The sequence below is a fragment of the Myiozetetes cayanensis genome, unplaced genomic scaffold (assembly GCF_022539395.1).
Source record: "Myiozetetes cayanensis isolate MyiCay16 unplaced genomic scaffold, myiCay2020 scf1, whole genome shotgun sequence".
NCBI lineage: Eukaryota > Metazoa > Chordata > Aves > Passeriformes > Tyrannidae > Myiozetetes > Myiozetetes cayanensis.
In genome coordinates, this window is record NW_026086604.1 from 108,622,471 (window position 1) to 108,642,419 (window position 19,949).

General features: G+C 42.0%; 2 protein-coding genes across 2 annotated transcripts in view; one reads left to right on the forward strand and one right to left on the reverse strand.

The window, feature by feature from the left end:
* Positions 1-6,449: 6,449 nt before the first annotated feature.
* On the reverse strand, positions 6,450-6,887 carry LOC126648936 (uncharacterized). Its single transcript, XM_050332697.1, has one exon. It carries the CDS (start codon positions 6,885-6,887, stop codon positions 6,450-6,452), a length of 438 nt encoding a protein of 145 aa, XP_050188654.1.
* The window catches only part of ZNRF2 (zinc and ring finger 2), a 60,075-nt gene continuing 46,839 nt past the window's right edge, over positions 6,714-19,949 (forward strand). Inside the window, exon 1 of the mRNA XM_050313232.1 lies at positions 6,714-7,637. Coding sequence (XP_050169189.1) covers positions 7,142-7,637 — 496 coding nt within the window. The 5' untranslated portion in view covers positions 6,714-7,141. The remainder of the gene's footprint in view (positions 7,638-19,949) is intronic.

The window sequence follows — 19,949 nt, forward strand, 5'->3', positions numbered from 1 at the left end:
TAGAAAGACATTGCATCATCTAGAAATGTTTTGCTACACCAGACTGTTGCAAGGACTGTTCTAACTTGAACGTGATTTACTATTTGCCTGGCATTTTCTGAATACTGAACTGAAACCAGCCTGAGGCAGAACAACCAGCCAGGAAGTGTATATTGGTTTTCTGAAGTGGTGAAATTACTGGTTTCTACCATTCTTTGGAAAACATTTTCTTTCTTTAAGAATTTTAATTCCTTCAGTCTAAATTCTGAGTGGTCCCTGTGCTATTATGGGAGGACTGAGAACCCCACTCCCCTCATTTTGCAAGCAGGACAGGACACTGCCTCTCTTGTTCCTGGAGAAGTACAAACTGGGGAAGGGCAAATTAGGGAGAGGAGGAAGTGGGTTCACAATTCTGATTTCTCATCTCTTACTCTTATGGGTTCTGGCTTCTGTCAAGTGGATCTGAGCCAACACGACAGATGGAGCCTTTTACACCACCCTCGTGCTTGGTTTACACCAGGCGTGATGCACAGAAGCCGAGGCAGAAAATGTTTCTGGCTGAGAACGCAAAGTGGAGCTCTCTGACATTCCTCCCGACTCAGTCTAGTTGCAGCTGTGATCTAGGCCTTCAAAAAAAAATCCACGTGCTTTTGTATTTTTCACTATGCATTAGTTAATAAAGTATTACGCTGTTGCATAAATTAATATGTCTTGCTTTTATTGTACTTTAAGGTTGTTAATGTCCCTTTGACTTCTATTGCACAAAGTCAGTGCGACATGTGTGACTGCCCAAGCAGCTGTGCTTAACATTCCTATGAGTAACTACCTAGGGTGCTTTTGTTTCTCATTATTAGGCTTACCAGTAGTAGACTGCAAGTAGGAGGTTATAGAATATCAATTAATATTTAGTAATAAATATAAAACATTAGCAAATACTGTGCAAAAAATAAGGACTAAGGTAATTTTTCTTCTGGATTCTGAGGAAATTAAGGTAATATTTGCCAGATAATATAGAACCTGAGAGAATACAAATTGTACTTGGCAAATCTGATGTCACATGGCTCTACCACCTGCTATGATTCCTACATATTTCACTGTTATTTTTCTGTAATACTGTTTTCCATTTACTCACCTCTTCCTCTAGATATCTGGCATTCAAGCAATTAGTACCAATAACAGAAGATGTATCCTGTAAAAGAGCTTGCTTGAAATCAGTTTCTGAAAACTGATTTAACTGTGTCACGTCTTGAAGTGCCTTCTTTATTAACTATGATGAACGGCTCCAGATAAGGCTCTCTGTAAAGCCAGCTGCCTCTCTAGTTGCAGAGGGATTTCATGGTCACACCCCACATTGCAAAGCAAATTAGTGTTGTTCAGGAATATGCCTTGAAAGACTAACATTATTTCTCTCTGCCCAAGTAAAGGGAGCTTAGTTCCTCCCCCAGCTCCTGAATCCACATTCAGCTGGCATTGCTGGGTACCAACACACAAGATCTGAAAACAAGGGAGAGTAAACATACTTTCCATCTGTTAGTTTGTCCTCCACGCCCTCTTCTTAGAAATCACAGAAACAGAAAAATTAGCTCGATGGGACCTTTATATGTCAGCTCATCTGCCCCGGACTCGCATCCCACGCCTTACGCAGATAAACATGCATTGATGTCACTTCATTTATGAATTGGTGCAAATGCCTTAGTGTAGAAATGGGCATAGTCTAAGCAGCTATTTGTCTTCTCTTGTTCCTCAAGCATATAAGAAAAATGAGCTGCACAGAAGCTTCTAAAGAAAGATAGCTATACCTGCATGAAAAGTCAGGAAACTACACAGTGGGATAACAGATGCAAAGCCGATACCAAAAAAAAACCACCAACGAGTAAAACTAATAGAGTTTATGGGAGAACTGGTAACAGTATGGGCCTGGTCATGTACTCAAATGGCAAGTTCATATGAATAGCATTTGGTATTGCATCTGGTTACCTACACAGGTACTCAGTGGTTACAGTAATACAACTGTGAATATAGAACAACTTAGAAATTACTATGGTGAATGTCCTTTCCTATGAAAAATCTTAGAATGAAGTATATCTCTTAAAGTACTACTTTGTAGCATGTAGTAATGAAGTGCACAGCAGAAGCTGCCATTTCTTAAAGGATGTTATTTCCAAGTATTTCTTCCTGTACCAAATGGTCAATCAATAAGGCCAGTCAAAATGTCAGCTTATTTTTAAGATTAGGTTATCTTTTCTGTGAACATCAGTTTTCTCTACAGGCAACTCTAGTGTAAAAATTCAACGATACTGTCTGCAGTGTGATAGAAACTTCAAAAAAGCATAAACTTCAAACAAAAGGTAGATGGCTTTAAACAGAATTTTTATACAGGAAGGATAAACTTTCTTATCCTTGTAAGCATCACCACACACTTCCAGAATAATTTTATGATTCTAACCTTGAGCTTGAAAGCTGCTTATTTTTTTTATTTCATGAAGACTGATCACAACATGTTGCAGAACGGTTTTTCATACATCAGCATATGCATAAATCTCCATAGGATTAAAGTCAATACATACAAAAAGTTATTCAATGGAAATAAAAATCTAACATACTGGATAATAGGGTCTTCTGCATTGAAATACCAGTCACCAGATGGAGATTCACTGACACCAAAATATATCTAAGGAGATTCCTACAATAAGTTTATGTATAGTTTGTAGTCACACCAAGGGGGATAATATGGGACCTATTTCCCTTAGGATACAGATGTGAACGTATAAAACTCTCGCCTGCTGGATGGCTTACTCTAGCTACAGATGGAAGGCATGTGTATTTTACACATCTTATTTCAGAGGGACAAAATGTTCTGTTTTGTTTTCTCTATGAGCAACAGAACACATCAGAAGTCTCTATTTTCAGTATCTGTGCAGAAGCGGTGTGCAGCACTATTTATTTCAAACAGATGAAATACACAGTAATATAAAACCTGCATTGATCTCTTCCAATCACATTGTGAACTTCTAGTTTGGTATCTGCTCAGAAAATCTAGTTGGTCAAACCCTTTTAGGAGCCCACACTAGCTGTTAAAAAAATTAAGCTGTATGTTAAGAGTCTGTGCTGCTACTTTTTAAATCTTTCTCCTTTAGAAAAGAATGTCTGATCAGTTCTGAACAGAATGAAACTCTGGCTGGCTTTATTAGTTCAGGGTCAGATGCTTCTGTCAGAAATGAAACCTTGCTTAAATCCTTGTTTCAGTGTGCCTTTAAAAGCCACCAAAGAAGGGGGTAGGGAGGGAGAGGAGGGCTGATCTGTCTGCATAGCTCACTGTTGAGTAAAATGCAGACCCCTGCTCCATTTATCAGCTCACATTTTCCAAAATGTGCAATATTATGAACTTACAGCTAATTTTGTATGCCTAGGGTACACCTGCCACTTGGTATATTCAAGGAAACTGGTCAAGAAACAAGTTCATTATTTTCAGTTGCTGATAGACAAGGTGGTGTAACCAGAACTGAAGTGGAAGTATGCAGCTTGTAACAAAGAACAGCAAGTATATTTGCCTGTCTAAACCAGTTTTTTCCCACTATCCTGGACAAGGAACAAGTAGTGCTTATTTAAGTATGAATAAGATTCCCTAGATATGTTTCCACAGGAATAATAGCAGCATTCAACCCATATAGGCCTATCAAAGTCAATTTTTATATAATTATCTGCTTTCCACTGAGTCCTTGAAATCTGTGGAAATATGGTCAGGAGCAAGACATTCTACTTTCTCTCTGTACTGTTTCTTCTTATCACTACTTACTTTTTTTTTAACTTAAGAATTTTTTATGCAAACTACTTCTGGAGTGTGTTAATGAACAAATGGGTGGAGGTTACAGTGCCAGGTACTTGCCTCTACAAGACTAAAAGACTAGTAGACATTTGTTAGAAGGAATGTTAGCTTGAAAACCTAACTGTACTGTCGCTGATATGAAGCAAATTTTGATATGTAGAAAATCTCTACTCAACTATTTTTAAGAGATACAGGAAGAATAGAGGGGAGAAAGCTGTCTCAGAGCATGACACGTTGCTTTTCTGAAGATCTAGGTGTTCTTTGAGGTATGTGTCTTGTTTAGACTCACACTTGATAGTGCGCTGCAAATATGTCCTAGATACAAAACAAAACCTGAAGCCTTAAAAAAAAATAAATAAAGAAAATTACATTGCACAGGAAACAGTCATGCTCTCTGAGAAGGGAACACAGGCTGGACTGTTGTGACTTCTTTTCTGTGACATATCCTATGCTTTTAGAGGTAATTTTCTGATGGTTAGACAGTAACTGGTTGGATGTCTTAAGGGCTTTTTTCCCCCCATCGATTGTATAATTTAATCCTAAATTGAATAAAAGGTTATTCACAGTCAAATATAATCTGTATTTAATATCTGTTCAACTCTTAGATCCACTGTAGAAAAAAAACCCAGAAAGTATACTGTGGTACTGTGTAGCAATGTACTACTTTCAAAATGCTGTTTATTCTAGCAGCTGACCAGCTCCACTAGCACTCAGTAGTGGAAATTTTAAAAACTCCATAAAACTCTGAGCATGCTCCCTCTAAAGCTGCTTCAATGGGGCTCAACATGCCACAGGCATTCTGTGAGCAGCAGAAATTATGAGTCATGTTTGCAACATCCCTTGCCTGAGCAGATTCTTGGAATCCAGCAAGATAGGAATTCCTATGGTAGCTTTCCTTTCTGTGGGAACATTAGGATTTCTATCTTCTGCATAACCATTTATTTTCTATACTGTCAATGGCTCTGAGAGATTTGGCTGAAGCTGGACAAGGATTTAAAAAGTAATCAGTGGTAGAGCAGACAGCGTATTCACACTGATTTTTTTTTTTTTTTGGTAGGAAACTTAGCTAGAAAGTGCTCATGATTGATCTATTTTGGAGTATCTACCACTGCTAGCAGAGACTGCAGCTTATAATTCACAAGTGGGGATGACATAGCTTGGGACGGCAGATTATCGACCCCAGCTGTCTGCCCAGCACCCAGCACACAAAGGACCAAGCTGTTCATGAGACAGCTGTGGAATCACTGCCTCTTACTGAAACGGGCAATAGTTTACAGCAGTATCCTCTAAATGGGGTTCAGATTATTCACAGTGTCTCAGCTATCCAGAAAAGTGGTGTTGGAATGAAGAGTTGGGGCTAAAAACCTCCTGTGCCACCCCCAACTATGGTACCTCTTCTTGCAAATTCAGCTGTGAGCTGCATTGATGCCAGAACACAACCACACACAGTTGTAACAGAGAGGGTGAAAGGAGGGGGAAAGGGAGGCCTTTGTGCCTATTCACATCTGAGGAGGACCATCAAATATACCATGTGTACATGTAATGTTCCATGTAAATGGAACATGTACATGTAAATGTTAGATTTGTACATTATATATATAAAATACATATAATAATAACATGTAACATGTAAAATGTTAGGTAATACTTTGTGCATTAATTAAAGTTTTGATCAGTTTTATTGTATTAATTGTAAAATAGCTTGGGTACTATGCCATTCTGACACAGGCAGGAATGTAGTTGGGGTCCCTACCAAGACAGTATGAAGGAAAGACCTGAGTTGGTGTATAGCAGTGCTTCATGGTGACATACCTTATTTTAGAACAGACGATAATCCATAAAAACAGTTTTCCTTGGATGACCGATTGTAGGAATCATATGCCTATAAATTCAATGTACATGACATTCAACATCACATATCTTTAAAGAACAAAATAATTTTATGTCTCTGATCATTTTGTCAGGAGCAAACCAAGCCTGTTATCCACATGGGTATTATTCACTGGGCCAAAATTTTCAGCTTATTCAATCTTTGTGCAAAAACAGTAGTTCTCTGAGCGAGAGGCTGAGGTCTACGGGATTTTCCTGTATCGCCTGTGAACCAGACATGAGATCTTCATCCTTCTTGTCCAGCTACCCCATACGTCCCATATGTCTCCTGGTATGTCCTCATTCCCGGAGAACCGAGACTGGCAGCAAGCCGCCCAGGCAGGAAGCCACCGGGGAGAGCTCCCGACGGGGCCAAGCGGACCTCAGACCGCCCGACCCGCCAGCTCGGGGAGCCGCCCCGGCCGCCGAGGTCGGGCATCCGGGCGTCTGCTGGAGCCGCAAAGGCAGAGAACCGGGCGGCAGGAGGGCACCCGCCGCCCCGACCTTGCCCGCCCCGCCGAGCCGCCTCCCGCTGCACCGCCCGGCTCCTCCTTCACCTGCCGGGGCTCCAGGGGAGAGCGGACCCAGGGGCCGCCTCCCGCCCCCGAGCGCCGCGCTCTTGCCCATTCACTTCTTTCCCGGCGGGGCAGCCCCTACGGGCAGGCGGACAGGGAGTCTCCCTCGTGTGTGTGTGTATCTGTGTCCCCGGCAGGTTCCCACCGAGGGGACTCTCCTTCCCCACCGTGGGGAACATGGCCAGAGCCCAGGCGGGGCCTCACCTGGCGCTGCCCCGCACCTTGCGGGAGGAGAGGGGAGGGAGGCGGGGCGAGGCGGCGGGCCTGGCCCGTTGCGCCGCCGCCGGGGTCCGGTCTCCCGCCGGGCGCGGGGAGGGAAGGAGAGGCGGCGGCCCCCGCCCGCCGTAACCGCTCCGCACCCCGCCCGCTGGTGCCGCCCCCAGCATGGCGACACGGTAGAGGAGCGGCTGCGCCGGGCGACCGCCCCCTCCCGCCTCCCTCGCACGGGCACGGCGCGCCGCGGGCGAGCGAGCGGCCTCGGCGGCGCTGCTGCCGCCCGTGCCCCGCACAGGGCTCAGCGGCGGCGCAGGAGGATGGCGGCGGCGGTCGCGGCGGCGGCGGACACAGCACAGCAGCAGCAGCGACGGCGGGACCGAGCGGCCGCGCGGCGGGAGCCAGCACCGTCCCGAGCAGCTCATGGTGGCGCCCCAGACCCGCCAGCAGCGGCCGCGCCGGTGCCGCCAGCTGAGTCGGATCCCGGCGGGCGGCTCTCCCTTCTCCACACCGACCCACCGAGCGACCCGTCCCCCTCCCCCGGCGCACCCTCTCCCCCCTCCCCGGCGCGACCCGCGCCTCGGATCACCCTCGCCGGGGCAAGACTGCCACCACCCCCGGGCGCCGCGGGGAAGGCGGCGGCGAAGGGCACCGGGCAGCGCCAGGCGGCGGCGGGACCATGGGCGCGAAGCAGAGCAGCCCCACCGCCGCCAATGGCCGCACCCGGGCGTACTCGGGCGGGGATCTGCCTTCCTCCAGTAGCAGCAGCAGCGGCGGCGGCGGCGCTAACGGGACCGGCGGGCGCTCGACGGGCGCCGGCGGGCGGTACGCGCACCTGGCGGCGGCGCCTCACGCCACTCCCGGCGGCGCGGCGGCGGCCGGAGGAGCGGCGGCGGCGGCCGGGAGTGCCGCGGGGTCGGCACCCCGGAGCAGGTCCCTGGGGGGGGCCACCGCCTCCGGCGCCCGGGCGGCGCAGTCCGCCCTCAACATCCTCCACAGCGTCGGCCCCTACGGCTCGCAGGACTCGGTCAGCAGCACCCCGGAGGAGGGCGGCCGGGAGCGGCCCGCGGGGGGCGGCGGCGGTGGCGGCGGCGGCTCCTCCGGCAGCTCCTCCGGCGGGCCCCGGCTGGTGATCGGCTCGCTGCCCGCGCACCTCTCGCCGCACCTGTTCGGAGGTAAGGGGGGGGTTTCGCTGCCTCTCCCGCCGCTGCGGGGCTGGGGGCACGGGCGGTGGGATGTGAGTGGGAGCGGGGCTCTTTCTCCCGGCCCCGAGGTGGGACTCGGGGACATCACTCCGGGGAGAGCGGCGGCTCCTCCAGGCTGGCGTCCGCCGGAGGGGGCATGGGTTTGGAGACGGGGCTCTCGGGCCGGCGTCTCCTATTGTCTGTAGGGAGGGCTGTGGAGGGGGAGGTTAAAAATGAAATGAGCCCGGCGGCGGGGAGGAAGCGGGGCGTCTCCGGCCGGCGACTTTAGACTCTAATAGCTGTAATCAGTGCCTGTGTAAATACTCTTTCCTACTACTTACATAATTGGAATTTAATTGGATCATGTGTCTCCGCCGTTTATTCTAAAATCGGACCAAACTCCTCTTTAGGTACTGATTAACGTGTGGCTGATGCTTGTTCCTCTAAGTTCTCGTGTTCCCTGTTCAGAAAGTCGATAAAGAAAAACCGAAGTTAAAATAAGTTTCCTTGTTTATTCCCCCCGCAAGAGATGAGTAGAGCCAGATAGCTGCCCGTGCCACTGGAGTACAGGCTTGCAGAACCGGCACCCTGTAGCCTTGAGGATGGGCACATGTGCTCTCGAGGCATGAGAAACATTCGGCTAAACTCTGAAATAACCGAGAAGCTGAGGCCCTTTAAGAGCCATATTAAACGTGGAGCAAGTAGTAGTTTTTTGTCTCTCCTGCGATACCGAGATGAATTGGGCTGTATAGGACGAGCATTTTGCTGCCCGTGTTCTTAACCTTGAAGTTAAAAATCTTCTTGTTAGTTGCCAACTGCTTTCAAAGTTGATGACTCCTTTCAGTACTGCTTATTCTGAAGGTCGTTGCTTATATAGGTCACGTTAATATGCAAGTTGATTTTTCTAATGGATGCATTTAATCGATAATTCATATATGCAGACATCTATTTTAACCTCTCTAGATACTAACCGACTTCCCCAAATGCTTTTTTGAGGGGGAAGGGAAAGAAGCTAATGTAAAATTTCTGTGTTTCTGTGTTCTTGTTGATCCGTTTGTGAATACTATTTGTAGCAGGTTGGTTTTCTTGGTTTTTTTGTAATTCAACCAGTTTTTAGGCAAAGCAGAGCTATCTAGGGTCCGACCCTCGCAGGGTATGTGAGGTTTGAGTCACGTGGCCTGCCGCCTCTTATCGGCGTGTTGATTTCGAGACACATAGGTGTTATTTCTAAAACTGCCTCATCCCAGTGGTCAAACCTTAACAGAAAGCTGTCAAACCCTATTATAATAATATTTTCTCTTTAGAAAGTACACGTAACTATTACCATAGTACTAAGCTGCTCAGTAGCAGTGCTTTGTTGCAAGGATGCTCATTACACCGTCAAGGTAGCTTGAGGAGGAATAAGGTGCATGCGTTTCTCTTGGTGATGAAAGGCTGCCCTATCATGGAGCATTGTGCAGCTCGGGCTAAGCAAAAGGGAATTATTGGGATGTGTAGCCAATTGTTGCTCAAAGGTGGAACTTTTTTCTCTCCTGGCTTAAACATTATATTGCAACCTGACTTGCTGCCAGGAGGGAGTGGATTAAATGTAAATGTGATGAGGATCAATAACCTGGAGAGTTTTATTCAGATGCAGGAAGGCCTCCTCAAAGTAACTCTGAATTTTCTATGGCCAATGATATTTTTTAATTACTGTACTACAGTGTATTTTGTCCTTTGCAAATCTCTGAAATTGGTATATTAAAGAGTATAGAGGCTGAAATGATGCAAAGCTTGTTGCTTCTACCAGTGCAGGAAAAGTGCCAGGAGGGGTGTACATTCTCTTTATCTATTCACTAATAAATAAGGACTGCCATATGTGAAGAGCATGAATAGCAAGTTTCAAGATACACTGCCCTTATGTGGTCACAAGATGGTCACAAATCTACTTCATTAAAAATTTTGGTATATCTTATTGGGATGAATAACTGTTGAATCATATAACACTGCAACATCTATGAAGAAGGACTCACTGAAAACATTATTCATTTTTTCAGTTTAAATATTTTGTGATATCAGTGATGCATTACTCCACATCACACTCAGTGTTACCATCCTTATTTAGTTGCATGCTTTGTGCTTTCTTGATTCCTTGTAAGAACTGGATGCTTGGAGCAAGTAGCCCCACTGGAGATCATACATTAGTAGCATCAGCATGGTGAAAAAGAACTTGAAGCATTGTTTTTGTCCTAATGGTAACTAGCTCAAGCTTGTCTAGGTGTGGTGTCTGGCATTTATCTTGTGTATCATAAGCATACCTGAAGTCCACTCCCTTGTTTTGTAACTTGCAAATTAGCTGAATTGATTCTTTTTATTCTGAAAACCGCCAAAATTAATTTTGAGGATTTGCGTAGCAATTCTGTGAGAATTAAAATAAAGAAGAACAAGAATAACTTCTGTAAGTTGAACTGAATCTCCAGCTATGTATGGAGATGCTTGGCTTCATCAGTCAGTAACACGTGGGTGTTGCATTTGTTAAATTACTGTCATTAATTTGCCATTAGTAAATTACACTCTATTGTCACTTTTACTGAGCTGTTTTGCATGCTGAAGTAATGTATAAATACTAACCCTCTCATGTAACATACTTAAATTCATACTATGCTTGTTAATATGCCATTTGAATGAAAATATAAAAATTATGTCAGTGTATTGGAAAGTATGTTCACTTATTGTCTATGTTCCTTTAACAGGAACTGTAGTAATAAAAACCTTTCCTGACTGTGAAGGTCTCGTGTTCCTGTCTGACCTCAGGCTAGTGCACTTTTATGAACAACATATATTGGAGTAAATACTGCTCTGTGATTTTATGCCTCATCTCAGAGAGAGTTCAGTTCACTCAGGAATTAGGGGCCTTGGTCTCACAAAACAAATATATGCGTGTTTAGCTTTGTGCTGTGAGCATGCCTGAAGTAGGCTTAGAGCATTAAGTAGAGTGAGACCCAAATTCCATAAGATCTTATGGCACTCCCAAATGCAGGGGCCAAACCTGTGCGTGACATTCAAGAGCTTTCTTGAAACACAGTACCAAGTTCCAGCTTCCTTTAAGGTGATAACACTTATCATGAATTTTGACCAGTAGTTTCCCTTCTCTATTCCTCAGTGAATGGGACTTCCCCAAAGTAAATATTCTTACCTTCTGTTTTGAACAGTGTGTAGAAGAGTTGACCCTGAGATCCACAGTTAGTTTTTCCACTGTGTTTTTAGGCATTACATAGTGATGTGTACACTGTCAGCACTGCAGCAAAGCTACTGCTGTAGTTACAATATGCCTTGTTTTTGTCAAAGATCCTTGCAGCAATTGGTTCAGCTAAAAATGGATGGTCTTTTGAAATCTTTTTGGGTTTGGGTAACTGCTGATGTGTTACTTCTATCACTTAAAATGTTGACAGCTCCTCAGAACCTGCCTCATGTTTGTGTTCCTGTTTCTCGGTGGTCATAACTGGGAGAATTCTTGATAAAAACACCTAGAAAAAATACCCTTTTGGTGTTCAAATTTAAAACTGCTCTTGGGAATGTTGTTTTAAGTGCAACAAAGACTTTAAACTTTTTTTTTTTTGTCTGAAGTGTATCTTAGGGAATAATATATAAAAATTCAACTGAAGATAGCAGAAACTCACACTGAGTTTTTTAATTTCCACATCAGTTCATTATTCAAGTTGATTGAGCAGAGAATGAACGAGTATTATACAAAATCTCAGATCGTGTTGTATACAGTCATATACAATTTTATATTATGTATTTATAGACAGGTTTTAAAATATATAGTGTTGTCAGATACAACTGTTAACAGCTTTCAGGCATATGCCAAGATTTGGAGTCATAATTTGGAAATTAAGTTGCATGTGTTCTACTTTATTAGGAGAAGGAAGTTTGTTACATTCTTCTTAAGCCAAATAATGATCAGACATTTTTTTATGGAGTACTTTACAGTGCAGGATTTATCACTAGCTACTGAATGTACATAGTGCAGGACGGGTAGAACCTTATAGGTATTTTATAGTAGCATCTGTTTGTAATAATAGCTGGTAGAAGTAATGAATCAATTCTTCATTCTATAAAAAAAAGTTATGAAAGCCTCAGGTTATAACCTGAATTCCTAGCTGGATTGTGGGAAGCAGGAATCAGTAGAAGAATGATGTGAATTCTCAGAAAGGAAGTTTTTCAAACATCTCTCAAACTGACTAAGCCACATCTTGTTTTGTTTCCCATCATATCTGTTTAGTTATATGATGCATTTGGATATGTTCTTGAGGTTCTTTTCCCATAGGTTTCCCACACCTTTTTTTTGGGAGAGTATGGCTATCTTTTGCTCACTCTCTTGCCCTTCTCTTCCAGTATGACCCAAGTACTATTGCTTTGAGAAATCATGAAACTTTTAAACAATTCAAACTTCAACGCTGCTCCCATTTTACCAGCTAAAGGGGTTGGAGTAGCTCTGAGGTTTTTGCCCCTGAACTGGGAGAAGTGCTGTGAAGTGTGCCTTGCAGTGAGACTGTTGGGATATCCTGTCTATGTGAATCACATTAGAAGCAGTGAAAATTGCTGTTGTAGTTTCAGCCTGTATGCCTTGGTACCACTAGATGTACCTTCTTTTCCTGGCAGTTGGAATTTTTTTTTGTGTTTGAGGAAGGCCACTGAATCTTTGATATATTTTTCTAAGTTGCTTCCTGGCCATTCAGAATGAGGAAAGAGATTTAGTCTAATGAAAGCTATAACAAATTCCGCCCTTTTTTAAGGATATGATAACCTTGCTGTTGTGAGCACAAAAAAAAAATCCCATGTGCATTTTGAGGTAGTTTTGCTGTTGTACTTCATAGGTCTTACAAGGTGCAAAAACAGTAAAAGTGAAGGAGCTGTCACTGCTTTGGTGTTTTGACTTGTTTCTATTCACTTGGCTGCGCCAGTGAAACACACTCATATCCATGTTTGTCCACTTTGGAAGAATTAGAGGCTGGCTGAAGTGTGCTGATTGCATAAGGTTAAAATGGAGGCCAGTCTGAAAGCTGAGAGAAACACAAACATAGTCTGTATGCATACACATAACTTTCCAACCACATAGCTGGAGAGGGAAGAGAAAAATGTGTGCCTTATTTTCTATTCAGTTATACCAATGAGTTGACTCCAAAGGAGAGAGAAGAGTCAGTTTTACCGTCTCTGAAGACATGGGAGGTTTTGGAAATGTGTTAGCATTCCCTTAACCAAAATACAGATTGAAAAATCCAATGTGCTAGGAAGGCAGTCCAAGGATAAGTCTATTGATAAGTGGTTTCAGAAGAGCTGTTCTGACAAAAGGGTTTGAGAAATCCAATCCCTTTTCAGGGTCTCACTGTTCCTGTGTTTAGTGGGCTCTTCTGTTCCTGCATGCATACAGTTCCTGGTTGGCAGCAAAGGTGTAAACCCTCCTAAAGAGGGGACAAGAAAAAGTAGCAGAAGGTCCAACACCACCAGCTGCCTGCTCCAGCTCAGTCTGGAGAGTGCTTTTAGTCTGAAATGTTAAGTGTTTGGACAAAGTGAGCTGAAAGAATTGTTTAGAGCTTCTAGTAGTGCTTCTGAAGCCCCTGGGAGCCATCTTTCATTTCTTTCAGCTGGAGACAGGTCTCTGTGATAAGGAGCCTGGTGCAGTGAAGTAAAGACTGAGGTGTATGGGAGAGGCTCTTTGAAGGGCTTCTTTTTTTTCTCTTCCTGTATGGTAAATGGAAGGGGTTAGGATAAGCCAAATAATGAAAAATAGCATCACTGCATTTGTGAGAGAAATGTAAATAGTTAACCATCCATAGAAAAGGAAACTACCTAATTGTAATGGCATACATAAATATTTATTTTGGCTATCAAGGCAGTGATAATACCTGATTGAGACTTTGCAGTGCCAGTTCAAACAAAGGCCTTCCTTTTAAATGTCTTCTGAATACCTATCTTACCCTGATATTCTGACAGTGTGTCTCTCTTCATGTTTTGTCACTTAATTGCAGACTAGTCTCCAAAAACCTCCTAAGTAATTTCTTTGTCTTATAAAGAGAGCCTTTTGTCACTGCTAGACATTCAAAACTATTTTTAGAACGCATTGCCTACACATCTGTTTGGGTAAGTTCTCCTCTCCTGTTCTTGCCAGCTGTTCATGGAAAACTCGATCATGCAAATGTTCTTGATTTGCTGTCTTATTCTTGCAGGAAACTTTTAAGTCTTGAATAACGTTATGGAGATTTTTGGGTAGGTTTTCCCTGCTATTTGTATGCAACCTATCTTGTATTTTTTTGAAATATTTTCTGCAGTGTGTCTACTGCCCATTAATAGCTTAATTGGCTTCAGGAGAGACGTATGGTAATTTCTACAGATTGTGTTCATTTACTTTGGTAGCAGAGCGTGCTTTTCTTGTAGATGTTTAACTCATGAAAAGAAAGTGAGAAACCTTTGAATGCTCTTAGTTTTTATTGTGGAGTATCTTTAAAGACATGCATCTTACCAATCAAAAGAAAACAATTTGTATAAAATGACAGTTACCTGAGTAAAACCAGAACAGCACTTCTTAAGCATCTAGGAAAGTGTTTTTGCTGTCTATTATCTGGGGTTATATAATCCTTAAGCAAGTGCCTATGTTCCCAAGGCCACCTTTCCTTTGTAAATGATCATTGTGACTTTCATAAGGATGTCTGGGTGTGTATCCAGATCTCTTTGATGTCTGTTGTTTGGTAGGCTTCAAATTCCTGATGCTTGCAAAAATGGGAGGGTAAGCCATAGAAAGAATGAGGCTGGTTCTCACTTTCACTCAGGACATGCTTCTATTTTCTGCATGGAAATTGAATAGTATTGACCTAGAGAGATCAGGAAGCACGTAGGAAAATCTCATAGGGCTCAGGGTGTCTGACTGCCTACCAAACAGAATACCAAGTGTTGTGTGGGATTTGACTCTATTACTCTTAGTTGTCTATAGGAACTGACCTACCTGGGTGTTGTTTTTTTGCTTGTCTGCTCTGTCTAAAAATCAGACCACCACAGCCTGTGAAGAGTCCCAAAAGGGTGGGTGTGCTGCATACCATTGGGGTTATTTTTAGTAGATTCTGTTTGCTGACTGACTTAGTGTGCTATAAATACAGAGTTCTCATCTGGCATGCACTATGCGTGTCTTCTAGTAACTTATAATAAATTCACCTAAGAATAATGGCAAGAAAAAACAAGCTGTTACAATTTATTTGGCTTTCCATATGAAGTGTCATTTGTATGAAGCAATTATTTGGTAGCATTTTAACTGTAAATGGCTTTTAAAACTAGTGGTATTCCAAAACACTTCCTAGTTGGGCTCCCATGATTAATCCTTGTGTCAGATTGATTTATACTGCATTTTCATTATGGTTTTAAAAGTTGAAGGTGGAGTTTTTAGATAGGGAAGTTAATGAGCATCTGGAATGCTATCAGTGCTAGTAAATTACAGCCTTTGTTATGTCAGTACTAGCACATTGCTTGAACCTACGTAAAGGCTATTCTTTGGGGAAAAATGAAGCCTAGTTATGATTATCTTGGATTTTTTTTCTCTAAAGTATAGGTGTATATACAATTTTTTGAGTTGAAATGTAATTAAGGCGCTTACCACGTTTCTCAAATTATTAGAACTCAGTGCAAAAAGGGAAGACCCCATGTCTTATTAAAATACAGATGCATCTGTCTTTTAGTATTGAATTTGACACAAAATTGAAGGGTGGGTTTCTGTTGAATTGTGCTGAGTGTAACCTAAGTGCAGTTGTTCTGGTTCTGTACTGCTAAAATAAAAACTACCAGAGCATACAGTAATAGATGTGAAGTTTTCTGTATGCAGCAAAAGAAAAGTCTGCTTAGAGGTGCTTTCTGTAGATTGCCTGAACACATAGGCAGTATTTTGAGAATCTTAACTTTCTGTTATAATGAAATCTGGACCAATCTGGTGATAGTCTTTCAGAAAACTTACAAAATAGATCATCTCCCCGTCAAGAATCTGAGATGTTCCCTAAAAATCATGTTGCTATTGAATCCTGACTTCCTGCAGCTATTAGAAGCTTTAGTTATAGTGGAATGAAGAACATCACTCCTCCTTTATTCTGCAGTGTAATACGGATTGAGTGTGAATATGGATTGAAGTTCCAGTTTGGGGAAAAAAGTCTTGCATGTCTAGAGAAAATGCTGTGATGCTACCAGATAGATCGGAGCATTATCAATCAAGCAAATTTTAGAGACATAACAATGGATGATCTCCAGAATATTAAGAGCAGTGACAATATAAAATGCAGTTGTCTGTGGTCATTTAACTGCTTGCACTGTGAGGCAGTCCTCTTCTCATTGTTTTTGCTGCATCAGCAAGGATGACTAGAGTAGTCTAAAGCGAGGATGACTGAATTAGCCTAAGATGCCAGACTTCAGGATTTGCTGTCCATTTTCTTGTGTATGGTGTTGTCCTTTGGGAAGAATGAGTTTAAAGTCACCCACCTGCATTCTGAGTACTATGCTTGTGCAGAGTGGGCTCAGGGCTCCTGTAGTTTTTTAAACTGGATAATCATGATTCATCTTCAGAGCTGTTTGTGATGAAGTTTCCTGAAAGGTAGTATGAGTGTAGTTCAGGTAGTGAGTTCAGTTGTAAAGTGCCCAAATACAGGGTCAGCTATGCAACTTTCTTCTTTTTAATTTTTGAATGTTTTGATTTTGCAACCTTAATGGTAAATTAGGGCTGGTTTGAATATGTTGGTTTTGGTTTTTTTCAGTCCCTTATCCATGTGGGTATAGTTGTTAGAGGTAGTCAGATCAGTGTGGATAGATACTTGTTTTCTTTTTATAGCAGGAGTAGTGCTAAGTGAATGACAAGTAGCTTGATTGACCGAGTACAAAGCAGAGCAAAGAAGATGTGACTTTTTGTTAAAGGTTAAGTAATCTATTAATGAATTACAATTCCAAAATAATAAAACATAATTGTTAAACTCCTTCTTTATTTTTAAAGTGCTGTGTAAAGAAAGAAAATACCTTTTCCACCCATCCAGTACTGTGCCATAAGGCTGTTGCTGGCTAAAGAGAAATGATCTACTAGAACAGCCCATGAATGAAGCCAGCATGAAAATCACATATGTAAAAGGGCTGCATGCTATCAAAGAAACACCCTTTGAATATCTAATTTGGCAGTCCTAACATTTGCATACTAGATGAATGACATTTAGATACTAGATGACAAGTATTCAGGCATTGCCTCACTTCTTAAGGGCTGAAATACATTACTCTTCAGTAAATTTTAATTGTGTGTTTGCTACAGCTCAGCCTTGTATTAGTTTATATCAGAGTGTCTCATATCTGTGAATTTGTGTGTTTTGTAAGTGATAACATTTTCAAAGACACATGATACTGAGCTTCTTTGTAACCATGGATGTGAAAAACCAAGATTTTGAGAATGCTATTGAAATAAAATACAGTACTGAAATAGCTTCTGGTTTGGAGAAAATACAGATTCCATTGCTAGCATAATAAACTGTGTACCAAAATAAACTAGTTTACACACACTTGATAAGATCAAGATCCAATGACAGCATAGAACTAGGGAGTGGAGAGGAAGTGTTCCGTGGAAACATGGGACTAGTTCTGCTGCAAACAAAGAAATAAGAAGGCTAATGCAAATAATGTGCTTTATGTTGTGCAAGTGGGGGAAATGGATGACTTGTTCAGCCCACATTATTTTCCTTTGTATCTCCTCCAGTTGTAAAGCACACAGTTGTGTTCACAGCTGACCAAATCAAAAGGAGGTGATGAACACATTCAGAGCTGGAGGGCAAAAGTTCCTTTCAATGGGCTGGGCTGGTGTATATGACTTCCCTCTACAGGTGTGCAAGCAACCAACCTTTTATATGTATTTAAAGATTTTGCTTTAAAGCTTCATTTAGAAGAAATACTTGAAAGAGTTTTAAGCTTGGATGATGTAATTTCTTGACGTTAAGCTGTTTAACACGTTGGGGAAATCTATTAATTTATGAAAAGAGAGTTGGAATTAAGCCTGCTGAAGACTGCTTGGACTGATAGCAGTGTTAAGATTGTTCCTATCCACTCATACTAACGTTTCCTATCCACATGTACTTACGCTGTCGTAGAATCTGAGATCATGGAGTGATTCTCAAAAGCATTCCAATTTTTGAATTCTGGCCAGTGTTTTTTCTCTTTTAGAGGTTGGCTAGCTGTAGTTTTGACCGGTGGCTAAATCATTCTTTTAAAAACTTGTTCAGTATTTGACCTTTTAACTTACTTACTGTCAGAGCAAAAGATTTCCAGGACCTTGCTTTTAGAATAGTCAGTAGAAATTAATATCTGTAATTCCTTTAAACTCTTGGAAAAAATTCTACTCTGAATAGCCTTGATCAATGCTAAGTATGACTTACCTTATATTTGTTGTAACAGATGTATCAATCTTCCTCTACAAAATACTTGCTTGTGTATGGCTGTTGCCTGATTATTAGTAATAGGTTAATGATATTGACCTCCATCTCAGGTGAATTGGTATTTTATTGATGAAAAACATGTACTTGGCAGCAAAGCTAGAAGTAGCCAAAAGCATCCAAAAATGAAGTGGACCTCTGTTGAAGTGTACTGGAGAATCGGTTCTCATATTTTGCTATCTGAAAGTTGTTCCTTCTATCTCTGCCATACCACAAATTGTTCTTTAACTAATGAAAATGGCAGGTGTACTATGGAGGGTATAGACTGGTATTGATACTGAATGCTGTTGGTTTTCTGAGCCTGAAAAGCTATACAGCCTTGTTGTTGGTTTGGTGATACACCTGGATTGCTACCTATGCTGAGAAACAGGGTTCTGGACTAATGTAGGATCATGGAAGCGATTGGTTGGAAGAGACCTTAAAGATCACCGAGTTCCAACCCCCCTGCCATGGACAGGGACACCTTTCACTAGATCAGGTTTCTCAGAGCTCCATCCAACCTGGCCTTGAACACTTACATGGATGGGGCATCTACAATTTCTCTGGGCGACCTGTTCCAGTGCCTCACCAATGTTGCAAACATACACTGGAGAATGTGGGCTACATGGCTTTTTTAGTATTGGAAATTACTGTACCTGTTATCTCTACTATGATGAACTGAGAATGGGAGACCTGAAGGTGTTCTGGTCTGATGAGATGACAACAATTTGGGGATTATTCTGATTTTCCCCTTGTTTTGTTCAACAAGTACCTTAGCTTGCAGGTTAAGAATGCAAGAGTGATGCATAATTTGTCTACGTGCGGAAGCCTCTTCAATGCTTAGAAGTAGTCAAATGTCTCTACTTGTATTTAGCTGTAATGTGCTGCAAAATATTCGTTAGAAGATACACCTCTAGGGTTTCTATTTCTCTTCATTTTCCCATCATGGATTTGTACTATCTCTGAGCTGTTTAACACTGTGTCCCATGGCAGCCTACTCATAACTGTAAAACTTTGTTAGCTGTAGCTTGCAAGCATTCCTTGAAATATGTTTAAAAACAAATGTTTGTATTCAACCATGGCCTGACACTATCAACAAAGATGCAGAATTAAAATGAGTGAAAACCATAAGCACCCCAGCAAATGTTACCCTCGCAGGATATCCTCTGGAAAGGATGCCAAATTTGTAAGCCAGCAAGAAAGAGGAGGAGGAAAGGTCTCTGCAGAATGGTGGTGGTTGTTACATTACTCTTACTTAGAGGTAATCAGGATACATGGATATGTGTGTTGATGCAGTTGTTTTCCAGTCTTTTAAACTACAGTCCCATGGCACTAAAGCTCTGTTTGTGTCACTTATTGAGACCCTCTCCTTTTTTCCTCCTTTTCCCTGCACTTAAGCTGTTTTCTGTGTGGATGAGTCATCTTAGTTGCAAGACCTTTATTAGTAATTGAAGTGCTGTTGAAAACAAAAATTAATGTGTAGAAATACTGATGTAGCTGGATCTTAAAAATATATTTAAAGACAAGACAGTGTTTGAATTTTGGACTTGTTTCTTTTTTTACTTAAGAGACATAATTTGGGGTATTATATTCAATTTGGATTTTAACTGCTTTATCCTAGTTTTATCTAGTTGTTATATACCTGTAGTACTAATGGAGGAGTAACACTGAGGAGAAACACACTGAATTAGATACTTCTATAGTTCTATATCAAAGAGGCCATTTTGATTAAATTCTTTATTTTTGTGATCTAATTTTGGGTATTTTCTTGTCTCCATTTTTTTTAACTTGCATTTCCCCAGTATTGAAAATTGTGATGTAAATTTTCATGAGCGGTATTTTGAAGCACAGA